Source organism: Vanacampus margaritifer, chromosome 15, assembly GCF_051991255.1.
Source record: "Vanacampus margaritifer isolate UIUO_Vmar chromosome 15, RoL_Vmar_1.0, whole genome shotgun sequence".
Classification (NCBI taxonomy): domain Eukaryota; kingdom Metazoa; phylum Chordata; class Actinopteri; order Syngnathiformes; family Syngnathidae; genus Vanacampus; species Vanacampus margaritifer.
Window position 1 is genome coordinate 9,503,092 of NC_135446.1, and position 19,060 is coordinate 9,522,151.

At 43.4% G+C, this 19,060-nt stretch overlaps 2 protein-coding genes across 3 annotated transcripts in view; one reads left to right on the forward strand and one right to left on the reverse strand.

Moving 5' to 3' along the window:
- On the forward strand, positions 1 to 1,886 carry leap2 (liver-expressed antimicrobial peptide 2). Its single transcript, XM_077545575.1, has 3 exons — positions 1 to 236; positions 315 to 457; positions 1,514 to 1,886. Exons 1-3 carry the CDS (start codon positions 156 to 158, stop codon positions 1,566 to 1,568), a joined length of 279 nt encoding a protein of 92 aa, XP_077401701.1. The 5' UTR covers positions 1 to 155; the 3' UTR covers positions 1,569 to 1,886.
- Positions 1,887 to 2,936: 1,050 nt separating this feature from the next.
- The window catches only part of LOC144035112 (sodium/calcium exchanger 1-like), a 32,407-nt gene continuing 16,283 nt past the window's right edge, over positions 2,937 to 19,060 (reverse strand). Inside the window, exons 3-17 of one of the 2 annotated variants that reach the window (XM_077544539.1) lie at positions 18,317 to 18,456; positions 18,083 to 18,235; positions 17,568 to 17,795; positions 16,936 to 17,328; positions 16,699 to 16,809; positions 16,469 to 16,621; positions 16,290 to 16,386; positions 16,026 to 16,217; positions 14,853 to 15,045; positions 9,134 to 9,240; positions 8,887 to 9,011; positions 6,799 to 6,834; positions 6,395 to 6,494; positions 5,185 to 5,457; positions 2,937 to 5,099 (exon numbers count right to left, since the gene is read on the reverse strand). In XM_077544539.1, coding sequence (XP_077400665.1) covers positions 4,720 to 5,099; positions 5,185 to 5,457; positions 6,395 to 6,494; positions 6,799 to 6,834; positions 8,887 to 9,011; positions 9,134 to 9,240; positions 14,853 to 15,045; positions 16,026 to 16,217; positions 16,290 to 16,386; positions 16,469 to 16,621; positions 16,699 to 16,809; positions 16,936 to 17,328; positions 17,568 to 17,795; positions 18,083 to 18,235; positions 18,317 to 18,456 — 2,681 coding nt within the window. In that variant the 3' untranslated portion in view covers positions 2,937 to 4,719. The remainder of the gene's footprint in view (positions 5,100 to 5,184; positions 5,458 to 6,394; positions 6,495 to 6,798; positions 6,835 to 8,886; positions 9,012 to 9,133; positions 9,241 to 14,852; positions 15,046 to 16,025; positions 16,218 to 16,289; positions 16,387 to 16,468; positions 16,622 to 16,698; positions 16,810 to 16,935; positions 17,329 to 17,567; positions 17,796 to 18,082; positions 18,236 to 18,316; positions 18,457 to 19,060) is intronic. The other variant, XM_077544541.1, reaches the window with a different exon arrangement.

Sequence of the window (19,060 nt, forward strand, 5' to 3'; positions counted from 1 at the left end):
CAGGCAGTCCAAGCGGCAGCCGCCACTCCCTCCCCAACGTCAGACCATCAAGACGAAAAACTTTGCCAGCTGCGACTTCCAAGCGAGGACCACAGCAGGCTCACATCAGCTGTTTTTTAATTTTTAATTTTTAATTTAATTTAGTGTGAATCAAGATGCAGGAGGACGGCGGCGTCTCTCTGAGGAGACTCTCTCTTTGCCTACTGATGCTTTTGTTACTGCTTCTACCCCAGCAGGTGAGTACCACCTGAACGGGTCTGAAGGGAAAAGTCATCAGGGCTGATCAATTCCATCTGTGTGTGTGCCTGTGGCAGGTGTGCTCGGGTCCGTTGGCCGCCCCGGTGCAGAGTCCGCACAAGAGAGTAGCTCGCATGAGCCCGTTGTGGAGGATCATGAACAGCAAACCTTTTGGTGCTTTTTGCCAGAACAACTACGAATGCTCCACCGGACTCTGCAGGTACCTTGAACCTCGGACATCTAGGTATCTTTGTTCAAAACTGCAATTTCAAGGGGAAAAAATGTGCTCCATTTGTTTACCCGATATTGCAACATGAATCATATGATTTATTTGCATTTTGTGCAGACATTTATGCAGATTTTTTTTATTAGCTATAACATGCACAGTGGATACAAAAAGTCTACACACCCCTGCTCAAATAACAGGGTTCTGTGATATATACAAAAAAAATGAGATAAATATAAATCATTTCCAAACTTTTCTGCCCTTAACGTGGATTTTAACTTCTACAAATCAACAAAAAAAATATTTTCAAGTGGGGAAATAAAAATAAATATCTGGAACAAGGTGGGTGCACAAGTGTGCACACCCTTTTATAGCTTTTATAACCAATAATCTTTCAAGCTCTTGTTAAATGGTAGTCAGCACGCACCTGCTTCCCACTAACCCCAAATAAAGTTAGCCGGCCCAGCACATGATCTAGCTTTTAATGACATTACCAAGAATTGGACGTCCATCCCAAATGGATGAAACGACGAGAAGATAACCTGGTCAGGAAGGATGGCAAAAAGGCCAGATTTCAGAAATTTCTGGCAAGGATGGGCTTTTTAGTACATGTGACAATAATCTCCCATGGTGAACAGGGACCGGTTCCAAGAGCTGTCAGTGTTAGCACAAAACCTTTAAGCTTATGCCAGGAAGCAAAAAATGTCAAGGAAAGCCTACTAGAACATCTGACCTGCATTTTTGGGTTCATCAAAGGCACTTTAAATGCTGGCAGGTGTGTGCTGCTGACACATTTAACCTAAGTTTGAAAGTTATGTTAAAACGATTGCCTTTTTAAGAAATGGAGTTATGTCATGTGACTGGCTCTGTACTGAACCATTCTAAATCACGTATGTAGAAGAAGAAAAAAAGACCTCCCCCAAGGCCCTTTTCAGCACATGCATGAATGCTGACAAGAGTGATGAAATTGCATTGAATCTTTGCCAAAGGCAATAACACTCATGGCCTCAAGCGAGATATTGATTGAATAAGTCTTTGTTGTTTTCCTAGGGTGGGACGCTGCTCCACCCACCAGCGGCCAAATTCGGAGCCCCTCGACGACTAGACACGGCTGAGGCTGACTGAAGATTGGATGTTAAACTCACAATGAGACTTGACGCCTTTGTTGTGGTCACAATTCATGCTTAATCCACTTGTGATTCCTCCATATTTTATTTATTCCACCGCATTTGTTCATCACACATCAAGCTGCACGATTCTGCAATGCTTTATTAGCATGATTATTCGAGGAAAGACTTGCACGTGGATGTGGTGCACTTTGTTGAGGAAATTAAGCACTTTTAAAAAAGCCAAACTATCTTTGTACTGTTGGCTGTCAACTCTGTGTTGCAGCTGCAATAAAATACAAACTCACTAAAGTGAATGTGATTTTTGCTTTTGTCTCAATTCCATTTCCATGAGAAAAGGTTGATTGTTGGGGTTGTTAATAGAAAAAAAGATTGCAAATCTAGCAGGAATTAATCATGATTAATACAACTGTGTACACATACTGTACATGAAACAGAAAAGCAAAAAGCATAACCTGGTGACTGGTGATGCTTTTGGATGTACATGGCCTTCAAGACATCGCTCATGGACGCTGCCCTGCAAACAACAACACATTATATTATATTTACAGTGCTTCTTACTGTATATGCAGAACAGGAACCCCCAAAAAATCTATATAAATAAAAATGTCCACCATTATTCAGACATTTTTGCTTTGTCCTCTTTCGCCACTCGATGTCACTAGAGCGACGCTTTGAACGATTGACGACGAACGATTGAAGACCGCTAAATGTAAAATGTCCTCTAAATAACATACACATGTTAAAAAAATAATCCAATGTACCTTTAATGTAAAATGTCAACTAGGACTACAAAAATGTATTCGAGATTGCGGAACGCGCATGCGCAGTAGAATTGGAATTGACGCGACTCCACGACTTTCGGGTTTGTTCTAGCCTGACGTCACATGTAAACTCTCTTGTGTCAAGAAAACACACGGAGACGCTGCTGCTTGGTTATTGTCTGCTGTAATCGACGCCAAAAAAGTACACGAAGTTCTAGAACAGTAACTTCACGCCGCCGTGTAACCTGCCCTCTTATTCTCCACTAATCACACATTACGCAAATGGTGCTTTCAGGAACAATCGGAATTCACAAAAACTACAATAAACACGTAATATTTTGGGGAAATTGGCTTTATATTATTTCTATTCAAGTAGTTTTATGAATAGAATGCGTATCCACTCATCAAGTGTGAAATTAAACAACCAAATAGTAACTACATCTCACGTTTATTATTTCTGAAAACATGTCTGTGAGCATTTCCGCTCTTTAATAAACACACCTGAACCGTGGAGCTCATTTTTTTAAAGTCGAAAATTCTTCATCTTTTGAGTATTTTAAAAAAGCATTCCACAGACATTAATTAAGACACCAGGGACAACTTTAATTTAGGAAAAGGTGCATCATATCATATCTGCACAAAAGAGAATTAATACACTTGTTAGTGTAAATATATCTCAACTCCAAGACCAATACACACAGACACTATATACATATGCAGGATATTCATAAGACGAAACCCTGTATCTTTGACAGTTCTGCTTATTTTCTTTAATGGCACACATACATCTCTTTAGTATTGATACACACCTCTGCGATTATTTCGCACGCAAGTTTTATTTAATCTTTGAACCCCCCAAACAAACAAACAAACAAACAAACAAAAACACAGGTAGGTCATCGTAAACATTTATGACAAGGTTCATTCGGAGATTTTAAAAATACTATTTACTACTTTGGAAACATCAACAGTCTATTCTGAATGTGTTCAATTCATGCATCGACACACTCGTGAAAGAAATGCGCACACAAACAAACGCACACGCACGCACACAGTAATTTTTTTCTCTCAATGCTTTGCTTTCTTGGGGATTCATTGACAAATCAAATAACGATAATAAAAACAACTAGATTTGTTATGTTTGGAACAGAAGCACTTTGTGAATATTATTGGACCAAATAAATGTTTAAGGGCGAATCAATAAAGTGACACATGTACAACAAGCTCTGAATGTTTTCATTTGACCATTTGCATTAAATCCCTTCCTTCAATACTATATATGAACTAAATGTTTCTCCTCGATGTGCTTGGAAAACAGTGACAGTCGTACATGTTAAATCTGTGCAATGTTCACGTTCGCAAATCTTTATGTGTGGACTCTCATATTTTCCAACATGGTGTGCGTGTACGTACAACACGTCATGCTTGTTCCCTGACAATTGGAAAACAACATTTCCGCCAGTAGGTGGTGACACAGGCCCACGCCAGTGGGATGCACAATGGCAAGACTGCATTTAGGGACGCAAACCCTTAAAAAAAAAGCTTATATAATAAACGAAGGCATGTAAAATGTGGTTGGGTAAAGTGACAAAAACAGAAGGAGCTTTGACTACGTTTCCATCTAGCTAAAGAGACAGACACTTGTGGGATTTTTCACTTGTGGAGGACAAACAAAAAGAAAGCAAACCTGTGATTGGCTCAACTTGGCTTTTCCCTCCTCCTTAGTCCCAGTGTAAACAAAGAGGAGTTTTCTTCTCATTTTGCGTTCTTGCAAGATCATGAAAACGATCAGAATCAAATGCGGGGTCAATCATATGATGTATTCGTACTCTGGCCACACAACGAGCCCGTAAACAAAAACAGTACAAGTCAGCTGCTGGCTCGGAGATGTCGTGGCTGATTTCAAAATGCAAACGCAACTTCCAGCAGCAATTATCACCTTCATCAACCGTTTCTGGTCCTTGTTTCCTTTATAGTTGCACACAAACAAGACGATGAAAAGCTTTAAAAAAAAAAAAAAAGAAGAAGAGGTCCTTCAAAACTAGGTTGGGGTGATGTTGTAGATAGATAACGGATTGTGTTATGTGATATTGAACTTTTTATTTTGTGGTGTGGCAGCCATACGCTTTCTTCCCTACTACTCGCTTAATGACTACGAAGAGATTTTAAATGGAGGCATTATTTAAAAACCTCTACACAGTGATTAAGGAGTGGGAAATGAATAATTCCGCTTTCCATGTCTTCATGAACTTCATTTCCCCTTTTTTCTTGAGTTTGCTGCGTGCAACTTCTCCTTCCTCCATATTGGCACTGTGCCACAGCAAAATGGCGCAGCTGGATTATTTCGACCCCCTGGCGCGTGCGTCTACAAGGCGGGCAGGTGGCAGTAGGCCTCCAGGGAGGCCAGCAGGATGTAGACGAGCCAGAGCGACACGAAGAAAAGCGACGTCAGCACCTTGCAAGTCCTCGGGCCGCCAAGCTCGCCGCCGGCCGCGGAGGGCCGCCGCCGGTAGAGCAGCGTGATAACGCACAGCGATGCCAGGATGGTGTAGAGGGTGACGGAGAAGGCCAGGTTGCCCGGGTCCACCCGGAAGGTCTGACCGCGGACGTGCCAGGCCACGGCGGCGATGGTCCACGCCACGCCGATGCCCAGGAAGACGTTGACGGCGTTGGAGCCCGTCACGTTGCCGATGGATGCGTCGGCGTACTGGTCCTGGATGGCCGCCACCTTGCTGGCGAACGTGTCTGGGTGGCACATGACATATTACGTTATCCTACTACTGTAGTGCGCTTGACTGCCTGTGTACTCGTACGATCTTTGCCGCCTCACCTGGCACCGACGTGCCCAGCGCCACGAAGACCACGGCCGTCACCGAGTCCTTCAGGCCCACGGTGCAGCCGAAGTGCGACGCCAGGTCGCCGGTGACGGCCGTCAGCACGCCGACCAGCGAGATGGACACGATGAAGCAGGCCCAGCCGTTCCAGTACTCGGTGGGCGGCACGAAGGCGAACAGAACCTTCCAGAAGACGGTGAGGAAGTGCATGATGTAGTCGAAGCACGACGGCAGGCGCTCCTCGCCGCTCTCGTCGTCGTCGTCGTCTCCTGTCCCAACAAAAATATACATTATTACTAGGGGTGTCATCAAATTACAAATTTTTTAAAGTAATTAATCGCATGACTTCGATAGTTAACTCACGATCAATCAAAAATTTCATATCTGTTCTAAATGTACAATCAAATATTGAATCCTAAATTTTCATATGCTTGTTAACATAAAAGTGGAAAAAAACTAATAGAAATATGGCTGCATCTTTTAGTCATTGATACAGTAATTTCATAATAATTCATAAAATTGAGTTAAAATTAAAAAGATGTACCGTTGTGTTGAGGTCATTTTTCTGCCACTAGATGGCATAATTGCATTTGCAACTCCTTGGTGGCAGCTCCTTTTCATATTAAGGAGCTATCCAATCTTTAACATGAAGTAACTTGTGAAATTCTGCAGTTTTTTTAAAATTGTAAAACACAACTTGACCCCAGTCTCCACAAATATGTGCATTATTATAAAATGTGTTACTGCTAAAGTAAGGGGTGGTCATTAATTGCACGTTCAAAAAATTTGTAGCGTTAAAGGAACTTAAAATTAAATCAAAATGAATGCACTTATTTTGACACCCCTAATTATTATAAACTTATATATACTGTAGTATATAATACGGTATGTGTGTGGGTGCCTTTGCCTTTGCTGCATTGTGGGGTCCATGCACGCGTGTTTTTCCAGGTTTAACTATCATTGTGAGGACCAACTTGAAATTGTGGGTCCACACAAGTTCAGACCTCTTTTTGAGGGTCAAGACTTGGTTTTAGAGTTTAAGTTTGAATTGAGTTATTGTTGAGGTTAGGATAAGGAATGGGGGTAGGCAATCATTTTTTATGGTTGGGGTTAGGGGAAGGGGCTAGGAATAGCATCATGTCAATGAGACGTCTCCACAATGTTACAAAGACAAGTATGTGTGTGTGTGTGTGTATGTGTGTGTACCTGCACTGACAGTCACCGCATTAACAAACTGCTCCCTCCAGCTGCTGCTCCCCACCACCAAGGCCAGATTTGTCTTCTTGATCAGCTTGTCTACTGTATTCTACGCGCATACGTGCACACGCACACACACAAGACATATAGGCGAGCACACAGGCACAGTGGAAAAGAGCAAAGCAAGAGAAATCTCCAGTTGTTAAATCACTCCCAGACAGGGGGGAGTAGGGGGAGTAGGGGGCTGATTTCAAGCCTTTCAAAGAGCTGTAAAATACAATATATCAGTAGAAAGGAAGTGGCGAGTGTACGCGTTTGTATACACATGCAGAAGGACCACAAAAAAAAAAAGCATGGGAGTACATAATGAAGACAAAGGCCAAGAGAGAGAGGGAAAGAGAGAGATGGACAACCTTGCCACGCTGCTCCAAAAGCACATCCACTGCTCTCTGCACACGCACGCACGCACGCACACACACACGCACACACGCACAAACACACAAACACACACACACAAATAAATGAAAAATGAGCAGAGAATGACACATTTTAAGCAGCCTGCCATTTTGCCCAAGGATGGTTGAACTCCACGTCAATATTTTATAGATGACCTCACGTGGTCACAATTGGCATGCGGATTTCGAACACATTTTGAGATGGCTCCTTGATTAATTAAAATAAAATAAAATAAAAATTGATTTTGTATTTTTTTTTTTACAAAGCCCAAAAACACTTCAGAAAACACTGATAAAAATGTATTATGCATTTTCATGAAAAATAGAAAGAATTGGGGGGGGGGGAGTCCTAGTAAATACCCAAAATATAAAAAAAATATATATGTAGGGAGACCAAGGCTAGTTGTATCACGGGTAAGTTGTCACAATGCAATTTTCCTCTCCACCAGAGGGCGCAACAAAAAGTGGAAAGCTAGTTTTCTTTGTATAAATGGTCAGGGGTTGAGTACTGTCTGAGAAGAGAGAATAGCACATGGTGAAGATGCCAGTTATCTGTTCTGCACAACGCAAAGTAAAACATTTTCAACATCATATATTTTGAAACAGGCGTCGTACATAGACAAATTCTAGAAGCAAATCAGGTGGACTCATTAGAGGAGCGATTCAGGCATCTTGGCATGCCTCAATCACTGCTCTGTTTTAAGCTAACTTTAAACAAGAGCAAGTATTAGCCAACATGGTAGTTTGGGGCAACTTGTCTCAGTCATTTGGGGGTTTGTTGTCACATATGCAAAGAATGGGCCAATTAAAAATGCACCTCTGGCAACTTGGTTTAGATATGCCAGAATTGTTCTTCAGATGATGAGACTGAAGAGTGAGGAAATTAGTTTGCTAGATTTTGTTTCATTGTTTAAAAATGAATCTTCCGATTTTCCAGTTGTTGAATTGGAACTACAGTATGCCAACATGTAAGGACTGACTTGAATTTCATGTACCATCCATCAATCGATTACCCAAAATGGTTTATTTTTTGAAATTCAATTTAATCTCGAATTTCCAGTTTAAGGGAAACAAAACTGGCATTTGAGGCTGAGAGCAATGATCTGCATGCCAGCAGTTCCAAAGGACTTTAATCTGTTTCATAATATTTTATGATAAAGTTTGCTCAATCATTATGGTAAATTTTCAAAATCAACGATAAACAATTTCTCTGGCTGTAAAACCAAACAAAAAACAGGAGAACAAAGATCAATTTTCCTCGTTTTATTAGTTGCATAATCCAGTGTGACATCTTACCCCCCATATAGTGTGACAACTTACCCATTGGTGGGGCAACATGTCACATGTTCACTCCCTGTATTTGATTGCTTATAACTGCACTGACAGAAAATATAAAAATTACATGAATACAAAAAATATATCTAAGACTTTGGTCTTTCATCTGGTCTACATTTTGTTTATTTATGGTATATTGATTCCAAGAAATATATAAAAGTATAAAAAGTGATACAACTAGCCCCGGCCTCCCTATTATAAAATATATATAATAAAAACAGATTATATATAAATATATAAAATAAAATAAAAAAAATACTAGGGAAAAAAATCTGCAAACATGCAAATCAACAGGTGCCGAAACTCGAATATCAGGGGTCAATTGTAGTTTTGAGTTGTAATATTTTTTTTATGGATTTGGAATGATTAAGTGGACAAACATAATATCTCATTAATATTACATTTTGAGTAAGCTGATTTTGTTGGGAAAAAAATACACAAACTGAGTCAGTTTGCTGTTCAGCCGTTTTTGTTGTTGTTGCTGTCCTTGAATGTACTGTAAAAAAATAAATAAAAAATCACGATATGTGGCTATTGGTATTTTGTTGTTTAAAATGAAATTTTGGTCATACATCTGGTTAAGAAGTACAGTACATGGCCCGCCAGTAGCACTCCAGAAAATGGATGGGTGGATGGACAGGTGGATGGACGGATAACCAAACAGACGGGTGATGCACATATTGACGCGACGGGCGGGCGTTGGCGTCGTACCTTAAACTCGTAAGACTCCTCGATGATGATGTGGACTTGCGTGTGCTCGCCCAGGCTGGGGCAGCCCATCTTGGCCACCTCGTCCTCTTCTGCTCCCACCAACGGTTTGTTCTCATTGGAGTCTCCTAAATACACAACAACAACCATCCAAACTCTCATTTAACGGCATGACATACGGGTTTCAGACCTTTTGAAGAAAAAAAAAACCCTCCTAATTTCTCCTAAATTACACTTTAGACACACGCACCGTGCTTCTGTCCAATGTCCAAGAGAAGCGGCTCGCCCAGCTCGATGATGAAGGTCTTGTTCTTCTCATACTCCTCGTCGTCAATAATCCTCACCTCGATGATCTTCCTGCGCAAGACGAGACGCTTCATTAAGGTTTGTGGCTCTTTGGACGTGGGAAAGACTTTTAGACACTCGCTGATAACTTCATGAGCCATCTGCCGGTCTTATGATGTCATCAATTCACAATCAATCCACGTTCAGATTGATTGAGATAGTCACAAATGACTTTCTTCTGATTGCCTGAAAATGTAAATATTCGAATGAGTAAAGGGTGAGTTTGAAAATGATACATATGGATGAAGATGATTTGTTTTGATGTTTCCGTTGCTCTGCATTCACTTCCTGGCTGCCATTTTGATTTAGCACCACTGGATGCATGTGTGTACGCTGCAGTTGGGAAAGTGTTTTCTTTAGTTGGGATGATTTATAGACACACTCTTGTTTTCTGCTTTCCGTTTCTGGTGGTAGACACGCACACACACACACACACACACACACACACACGCACACACACACACACACACACACACACACACACAGGTTTGTTTTACTATCTTTGTGGGGCCATCTCAGTGACATAATGCATTTCCTAACCCCTTCCCCTAACCCCAACCATCAAAAATGATTGCCTACTCCTATTCCTTATCCTAACCTCAACCATAACCCAATTCAAACCTAAACACTAAAACCAAGTCTTGACACTCAAAAAGAGGTCTAAACTTGTGGGGTCCAGCAAAATGGCCGCACATGGACGGGTGGGGCCCACAACTCTGTGAAATCCTAAAATGTTGGCCCCACTATGTAAAAAAAACAAGAATACACACACACACACGCACACACACAAACACACACCTTTTTTTCAACTTTAAACTGATTGAAGAGGTAATATATTTTGAACAGCAGCTGCATTTCCATATTTCCATATTTGTTCCATGAGATTGTATTAATATTGTCTTCATTTGGTAGCATTTTTTGAATTATAATTGTTTTGGTCCAATCAGATTTCAGCTTCTGCATTGCTATGTCAATGTATTCTGCACAAGGCTTTCACAATAAGTAGCACAATGTGACTGCTTCTTTAACCAATGACAACATCAGCATTTTTACGCACTCAGAGCAAAACGTGTCTGCACAAATAAATACACCTGACTGATCACAGCGAGCTTAATGGACAACTCTCTCTCACACACACACACACACGCACACACATACAGAAGCATCTCCTACTGCGTAAAAATAAGAGAGGATCGGACTGGACGTGACACAAATACGTTTGCATGTCCCCGGTGCTGCAGCGCAATTTATGCACGCAAACATGCGCTTTCTTTCTCCTCTAATCTTCATCTCATCGCAGCCCCCCCCCCTCTCCCCTCCTTGTGTTGTCGGTGAATCATCATGTGACGTTGGCAAGTTGAGCCATGATTGGTCGTTACTTGAGCCCTGAACAACTGTGTCATTTTCAGTCGACAACAAGGAGCAAAATGGCCGCCCCCTGGGATTAATACAGTGCCTAGAACATATTATTGAGAAGAAAAAGTCTGACTAAGTTGACTTCCCTTTTAATCAGGGGTGTCAAAGTCATATTAGCTCAAGGGCCGCACGGAGGAAAATATATTACCAAGTGGGCCGGATCAGTATCATCTAACTTAAAAACAATTGCCGTCAATTATATGTAGATTTTCGCTATTTGTGGGCCAGCCCTAAATTACGGAGCTCAACTGTAATCATATTGTTCCAAAAAATAACACGAATGCAAACGGAATGAGGCAACGCTTTGCCTGTATGAGTTCCGGACGTGTTAAATCGCATTGCATACACAGTATATTGTTCCCAGAATGCATTGTGTGGCACAGTTAATGAAGTTATAAGGACGTTAATACTTGCCATATGTATTTGTGTTACCAGTTATTGAATTTGTGTCGTTTTTAACACGTCTATAAAAAATGTTTTTTAAACAATAGTGTGTAAAATAATGACATCCAGGATTCCGTGTGCAAATTGCATTGCTCATCTGAGGACTGCTTGTAAAATTATGAATTTATATGTTTTGATTGTGACACGCTGATTCATTGGTCCGGCATTAAAAAAAAAAAAAATTTACTTAACGAAATCGTCTCGCAGGCCAGATTAAACCCCATTCGTGGGCCTGATCCGGCCCGTGGGCCGTATGTTTGACACCCCTGCGTTTAATGATGTCCCAAAAAAGAAATCTCAAATCCTTGCTTCTATTTGCCAGTGACTTTTTCTAAGATTGCTCCGAGGCTCCTCCAAAGTAAACTCCTCCGAGTCAGCAGATGGGAGACGGAGAAACACTTCCCGCAAATTTCTCTTGCTGGGCCATCGGGTGACATTGAATCGGAACCCGGGCTGAGCGACAGTCAATTCAGGCGGATGATGACCGTCTGCCGACAGAGGACCGGCACTTTGCTCCGGCCCAGGGTCTGAGGTTAAAGGGTGGCCGCTCCCCAAGAACAAGAAAGATGCCAGGCAGTATGCAAAAAATATTTCAAACGAGGAATGTTGTTACTGATATGAATCTAGACATACACGGAGACAAACACACACAAAACGGAGACATGTGCACATACACACACACACACACATACACACAGAGTGTGAGACTTTGAAAACGATGACTTTAAGCTCCTTAAGGCTGACCGTTGTGACACGGGGGGGATGAAGAGTGTCTCCCGAGACGGACAAACGGATAAACGAATGGACGGCGACATCTTTGTGTCACACACGCATGCACACAGGCTAAACAAGACATGAAGGGAAACATCTTGCGTCCACTTGTATTTCTCCACACAACTTATCAGTATTAATGAGCGCGGAAAAACAACATTTTCCCGGCGGCCGCAGCCGACCACTAACGGCCAAATCAAGCAACTTTGGTGGTGCTTCACGCCCTACTTCCTGTCTAATTAAAAAGCCGGCTCGTTTTTAATTAGCGGAAAGTCAAACTTGAACTTTGCCGTCTTTTGAGGTAGGAAGATTTCACCGGAGAGCACTGTCAGAACAGGAATTGCCATGGCAACGAGGCCCACCGCAAACCACACTCACAAATCACACAACCTGATTTACGAGTTTCATCGTTTCCATGACTAATTAATTCAATGGAGAGTATTCCTGTCTACGGGTTTTTACATCATACAGATGTTGTAATTTAGAGTTGCCCAACATGCAGCCTAATTAACAAGAAGAAGAGGCAGGGAAGGTCCCCAACTAATTGTCATTGCTCCTACGTCGAAGAGAGAATATATGTTTGTGATTATTATTGTCTGTTCAGTTTGTTTCAGCTAAAGTGGCAGTTGTTTGAAAGTAAAGCTACTTTCCTAAAGCATTGTTTAAAGTGTTTCAGATTAGATGTTAGCATTAAGCTAATGGTTTTAGACCAAATGATATGGATTGATTGAAGATTTTGTTGTTTAAATATTCAATGTATTTTCTTTTGTTATGTGTCAGTTTTACACCTTCAAAAAATGTTATGACACGCTGAATTGTGGTAAAAGTTTGTAAGAAGGGCAAAACTATAAATAAGCTTATTATATGATATTCACAGGGTAGATTTTCACAATAAGACGTCAATATTGATGGACAACTCTTCTCTTCCTTCCTTCCTTGTGCTCTACTTGTTCTTCTCCCCTGACTTTTATCACTGGAATCTTGTGCCAGACTTGGAAAGGGAGCTCAGTCAAACGGAGAGAACAAATAAGAGATGTGACAAGTAAACACAAGCATTCTGGAGGGCCAGGGGGGACGAGGAGCAGGAGGAGGGTTTGGGACAATGACTTAAGACAGGGGTTCTGAAGCCAGTGAAATTGAATTAAGGCGGGGGAAAAAAGGCTGGTCGGACGGAGAGGGACAAGTTGAGAGAGTGAGGTGCAAGAAGGGGGAAACCAAATAAACAAGGAGAGCAAGAGCAAAAGAATCAGCAGCGAGCTAATGTGAAAAAAAGATTGACGACACCGCGCAAGGATGTTCAGTAGAAGAAGAGAGGACTAAACAGGAGGGAGGATTAAAGCCTTCTCACACCAGACGCTGCCTACAGTCATGCCTTACTTTACTTTTATTTGCTTGCAGCTAATTTAAAATAAAACCCAATCCTGGCAACATCACGGTGGCAGCACTGTCAGCCGAATCCAAAGCGATTCTCAATTTCGTCTCCTCAAGGAGCGAGAAGCGCGTTACGGAAGAGCGTGCTCCAGAGATGATGACAAGTCAACGCTGGGGAAGGATAAAAAGAGCAAGAGCTCACGGGATATCGCTAATGAGGGAATATTTCAAGCTTCCTTAAAGCCCAAATGCACACTTGATCGCACGTATGAAACGGCACACAAACAAAGAGATATATCCAAATAAATGAGACAAAAACATGAATTTGAGCCACGAAAGTAGTCCGAGAATGAGGGCACTGATAAAACTTGAAGTGCCATTTAACGTCCTGCTAGAAACACGCTCCTTTAGATTATTTTTTTCCTGAGAGAGCTCAGTATTGTTCATTCTGTAATTTTACCGATTCGACATGTCATCATCATTGCTCTCTCTTTTTTTTTTCTTGTATGTGCGTGAGAATGTGCATATGCGGGTGTGTGTGAGTGTGTGCTCATTAATTCACCTAAAACCTATTAAAAATACCATACCGTTCACCTAAACCGAATACTTCAGAATTCAGCTAGAGTCGTGAAGTTTTCAGGAGACCCGAGGAAGGATCAAAGAAAAGAAAGAAAAGTGAAATCCAGCACCAACCAGACATCACCTACTACCCGCCGGGTTATCAACCAGAATCTTTCAGCAACCCCAGAAACATCTAAATTCCAACAAATTAGGGAGACCTCAAGAGACCAAAGGAAAGACTGAGGAAAGGAAGGAAGGATAGATGAAGCAGGGTGAGATCCACAGACATCAGCCTCCGCCGATTCAACGACCAGAGGAAGAAGCAGATTGTGCTTGAATTTCGGTAGATGCTGGTGTGGTGGATCTGGCATGCATGAAAACCTCCACCAAAGAGGGGAGCCGTCGACCCCCGGCCAGGACAGAGCAAGCACAACCCCCGGGCCCTGCAGGGGCCACTGGCCGGAGAGCAAACCCAGGAGCCAGGAGCGCCCCCCACCCCATCACGGCCCGCGCCACAAGCCCAACACAGCAGAACGAGGCACGGCAGGCCCACCAGGCACCGCACTGGCCCACAGCCCCACGCTCCCCCCACACCCTCCGCTGACCACACCCGCCCCCCACCACAACCCAGCCCCGCCGCCCCCAGGCACCCAAACCCAGGCACCCACACCCACTCCACCTCCAGCCGCGTGGTGGGGTGGAACACTGGGGGCGGAAGGGAAGATGGGAACACTGGGAGACGGGCGGCACCCCTGAACCCAGGCCCAGCGGGGAAAGGTCCCGGTCGTCACGCCAGCGTACCTAGTGAAAGCTAACCCTGTTACTGAGTTCGCCAGCTCGCCGACCAGCAAACTCTACCCCTACACCGTGGATGTGACCACACCCAGTGGAGCAGGTGAGATGGAGCAGAGGGAAATGATATCCCCCCTGCTCCTTTTGAAACTCCGGTGTACCTAATCAAGTGGCCGTTTGCTCAACATCCATCCATTTATAAAATTCTACTAGTTAACATCTAACATTGCACTAGTACCACACTTAAGTCAATCAGTTTTGCCTCTCACATGGTCTCATCGTTTTGGAACTCCAGTTTGCCCGCCGCCGGCTCGTAGTCCTCGCCCGCCCTGGCCGTGCCGTCCAGCGTCCGGTAGGGGACGGCCACCAGCCCCCGAGCCCCCGACGTCCGCAGCACCTTCACCTCCATCACGCCCACGCTCTCACTCACCCGCTGACTGGTGCCCTCGAAGGTGAAGATACCTGAAGAGAAAGACGAGGAGGAGGAATAAAACCTCTTGATAAAAGGTGATCAAAGCGGGATAGCGAACGCCTCCACATCACAAGGATGGCTCCCCCGTGTTCTGAAATTTCTGTAAGCTTTGATGACATCCCAGCTGAACAGCCGCGATGATGATCAAACACTTGTTTTTCCACAGGTGAATCACCAATTAAAAAAAAAAATCTAATCATCTTCTTTTCACATAATCTGACTTCAAATTAGTTAGAACTACATGATGTTACTTACTCAAAAAAAAAAGACTATTTTATCTCTTGTTTAATTAAATGAAAATAATAAATCAATGACTGCTCCCTAACTTAGCATTTGGCTAATTAAAATATTTTGTTTGTTTGTGCAAATATGAACTAAGCAGCAAAAACCACCTCTTTTTTTTTTTAATTAAGGTGACTATTAAGGCAGAATATTATGAGAATAAAGTTGAATGTTGAATGAATTAAATCCACTTGGGAAAATTTGACTTTTTTCTCTCTTTGGCTATAATGATGTAATATTAGTTTATATGAATAATATTGCTTGGAAACCCATGAACCAGGTCATACTTTGGATTACAGCACTAGAATAAAACATGATGAAAAAAAATATTTTCAAATGAGTAATTAGCGGTACGGTGGACACTTTTTTTTTTATGTTCCTAGCTGCTCCTAGCTTCATGAAGCACTTGTGATATTTTTTTTACTCCTCTTAATGGTGCTCTTGGTTTAAAGATAAAGTCTAGTGCAAGGGAAATTGAGTACATTTCTACTGTAACGTTAAACCAAGAGCAGCACCAACTCGAGGAGTAAAAAAACATTGCAATTGTTTCATGAAGCTCCATTTTCCCTCACTACCTCCCACATTCCAAAAACATGCTCGACTAAAGACGTGAAGCTGACATGAGCTCAAATTCTTCTTTGGGTATACGTGCCCTGTGATTGGCTAATCGGTCTAAGCGGCATCTTACCAGCGTGGTCGTCATCGTAAATGGTCACCGTGGCCGTGTGGTTGTCGCCCAGCACGGCTTTGGGGGCGGAGCCGGCATCAAGGGGGGAGGTGCTGATCTCGGGGTAGCCCACCAATCGGGGGTTGCTCAGGTGCACGTAGAAGTACTCGTCCTCCTCGAAGATGTCATCATCGATCACCCCCACCGTGATCTCTGCCAACGGAATTTACAAATGTTAGAATACAGCCTGAGGGGCGGTGGGGGGTCTATTATTCCGTTTTCCACCTTTGAGGGTTTCGCCCGGTTTGAACAGAAGCGTTCCCTCGGCAAACTCGTAGTCGGAGCCAGCGTTGGCCGTGCCGTCCTCGGTACGGTAGTCCACCTGGAGACGGGAGGAAGACGGGGGTGAGGCAGGAGGCGAGGAACGCACCACGGCGTTTGGACGTCTGTCATCATGGGCTCACCTTGACGGTGACTCCAGCGTCCCCCCCATGTCTGGAGACAGTCAGCTTAAGGGAGCCGCAGTTCTCAAAGCACTGGTATAAAGCGGGCTGAAACTCCAGCCTGACAGTGTACGGGTCGTCTTCTTGGGCTTGGGTCTCCTGGCTGCTCACAACCTTTGGGGAAGAAACTCAATGAGTACGTCATTTTTGTAGGGGGGAGGAGGGGCGCCGTCAGGTGATACACTGCCGACCTTGCGAGCCTGGTCAGCAGCGTGCTTCTTGAGGATGTTTCCGGCTCCGATCATCATCCTGGTGGCTTGGATACGGTAAAAGGCTCGGCTTTTCTGCTGCTGCATCAGAACCTGATTGACAAAGACCACAAGTTTAGAACAGGGGTTCGAGAAGTTTTTGGTCCAGGGACCTTAGAGTAAAACTTTTACCAAGAACTCTCATAATCCTAATGTGAAGCTCATTATTTTTTGAATGACCTGATAGTTGGCCATCTCAATGAGTTGCTCCATGTCTTTATCAGGGTGCCGCTGCTTGAGCTCCTTCAGCGTTCTGGCCATGTCCCGCCGGGCCTCGTCCTCCTCGTCCTTGGCCGCGCCCTCTTCCGTTAGTCCGCCGTCCAAGGCGCTGTGGCAGTTGAGCGCCATCTGGCCGTCCAGCTCAAGCATGTCCATTTTGGTGAAGCCGCCCTGGCCCAGAGCCCCGCCCCCGCCCAGGTCTGGCCCCCCTTCTGTCTCAATGATGACGCCTCGGTGCTTGTCGGCACGGTACCGCTTACGGGTGTACTTGTAGACGAGGAGGCGGCGGTCGGCCACCCAGGCCTGGACCACGCAGAATGGGAAGAAGAGGAAGGTCAGCACTGCCTCCCATATCTAGAAAAAAACAACAACAACAAACTATTAAAGCATTTCTGAGTTCACCCTGAAATTAAAATATTACAAAATAAAATTATTACAAATACGGCAATTTTTCCTTTTTTTGGTATAAGTTAAAAAGACAAATAAGATAATTAACTTATTCAGTGCTAATGACGGCCATAGACCTCAAAGATAAATTTTAACTGGGCTTTATCATTTTTTGCATTTTGGATAAACGGATTCGGTGGCCTCACCTCCACCTCGCCAGGTGAGAATACGCTGAGGATGAGATATAACCAAATGTAGGCGAAGATGCTCCAGGCGGCCGTAACGAAAAATACCCTCAGATGTTTGATCTTGCGCGTCTCGCCGTCAGGCACCACGTAGACGCACAGCGCGATGATGACGAACATGTTGAAGGCGGCGCTGCCCACGATGGTGCTCGGGCCAAGAGCGCCCGCAGAGAAGTTGTGGCCGCACACCTGTGGTTTCGGGAGCCATAAATATAATAAGTACAAAGTACTTGCGCATGACTCCTGAGGTACACCGCTTGTACATTGATCATGCATCATGCATTCGACCTGCTAACTTTACTGCAGGATACTTCTGGCATTTTTGATTTATGGAAAGACCCGTTGCATGTGCAGCACGGAAATCTCTACAGTCAGTCAACATCAAGCATGCTTTTGTCCAATTTCCCAGCAGACTGCCTGCGGTCATGGGTAAAGCGCAAGTCCAGCTATTGTTGGTATTTTTCTTCCAGACCAACCTCAATGACAGACAGCAGGATCTCAGGGGCGCTGGAGCCTAAGGCCATGAGGGTCAGATTGGAAACTGTCTCATTCCAAATCCTGACTGTGGCAGTGGTAGTCTCGCCGTTGGGCCTCTTGATGGTTATCTCTTTTTCCTGGGATGTTATGACCTGCAGTGGGAGGGGATACGTTTCATGAATCCAACTATTATGCATTGACATTTTGCACGCTTTTAGCTGAGAGGTGCCGACCTCTATGGAGGACATGAATCGGTCGGCGATGATGCTCATGCCCAGGAACATATAGACGAGAGCTACGAAGTATACGATAGCCCGAGCCACTTTGTCCCCCACCGACGGGTTTTGAGGGTTCCACATAGGCAGCAGCACACCTAAAATCAAGAAAAACATTACAAGTAGGAAGTAGATAGGATAATGGAGGATTGTAACCTATTGCCTAATACCTCCTGCACTAATCTTGTAAATAATAATCTAGAACTAGAACCAGCTCAGCAGCAGTATATTAAGGATTCTGATCAATTCTATATGATCACACATGGATCAAACCAAGGGTGGGGGTCTGGTTGCTACTAAAGTCACATGCCGAACATTGTATTTTTTGGACCGCAAGGCAATAACAATAATAAAACGGATTAAAGACGTTTTCAACCTAAAGCAAAAGCAGCCATATAAATCAGTCCTGCCTTACTACACACACTTTAAAAACAGTTAACCAAAATTAGGTAAAAAAGGGAAGAAAAAAACCCTTTCATTTTGGGGTTATTCATTTAACCCACAAAGTTGGCTCAATTGAATAACCCACAAAACAACACAAAAATTGGGTTGCTTTGTGGGTTATTAATTTAATTTTACCTAATTGTTTTGGGTTAAATAACTTAAAAAGTTGGGTCGGCTCATTTTTTACCCAATTCAATTGTGTTATTCAATTTAGCCAAAAGTTGGTCAAATGAATAACCCACAAAGCATTATTATTTA

Bases quoted from the DNA above. Each gene is read 5' to 3' on its own strand.
- leap2 (XM_077545575.1), top strand. From the start codon at position 156: ATGCAGGAGGACGGCGGCGTCTCTCTGAGGAGACTCTCTCTTTGCCTA. The intron at 237-314 runs GTGAGTACCACC...TGCCTGTGGCAG, and splicing joins TACTGCTTCTACCCCAGCAG to GTGTGCTCGGGTCCGTTGGC. The intron at 458-1,513 runs GTACCTTGAACC...TTGTTTTCCTAG, and splicing joins TGCTCCACCGGACTCTGCAG to GGTGGGACGCTGCTCCACCC.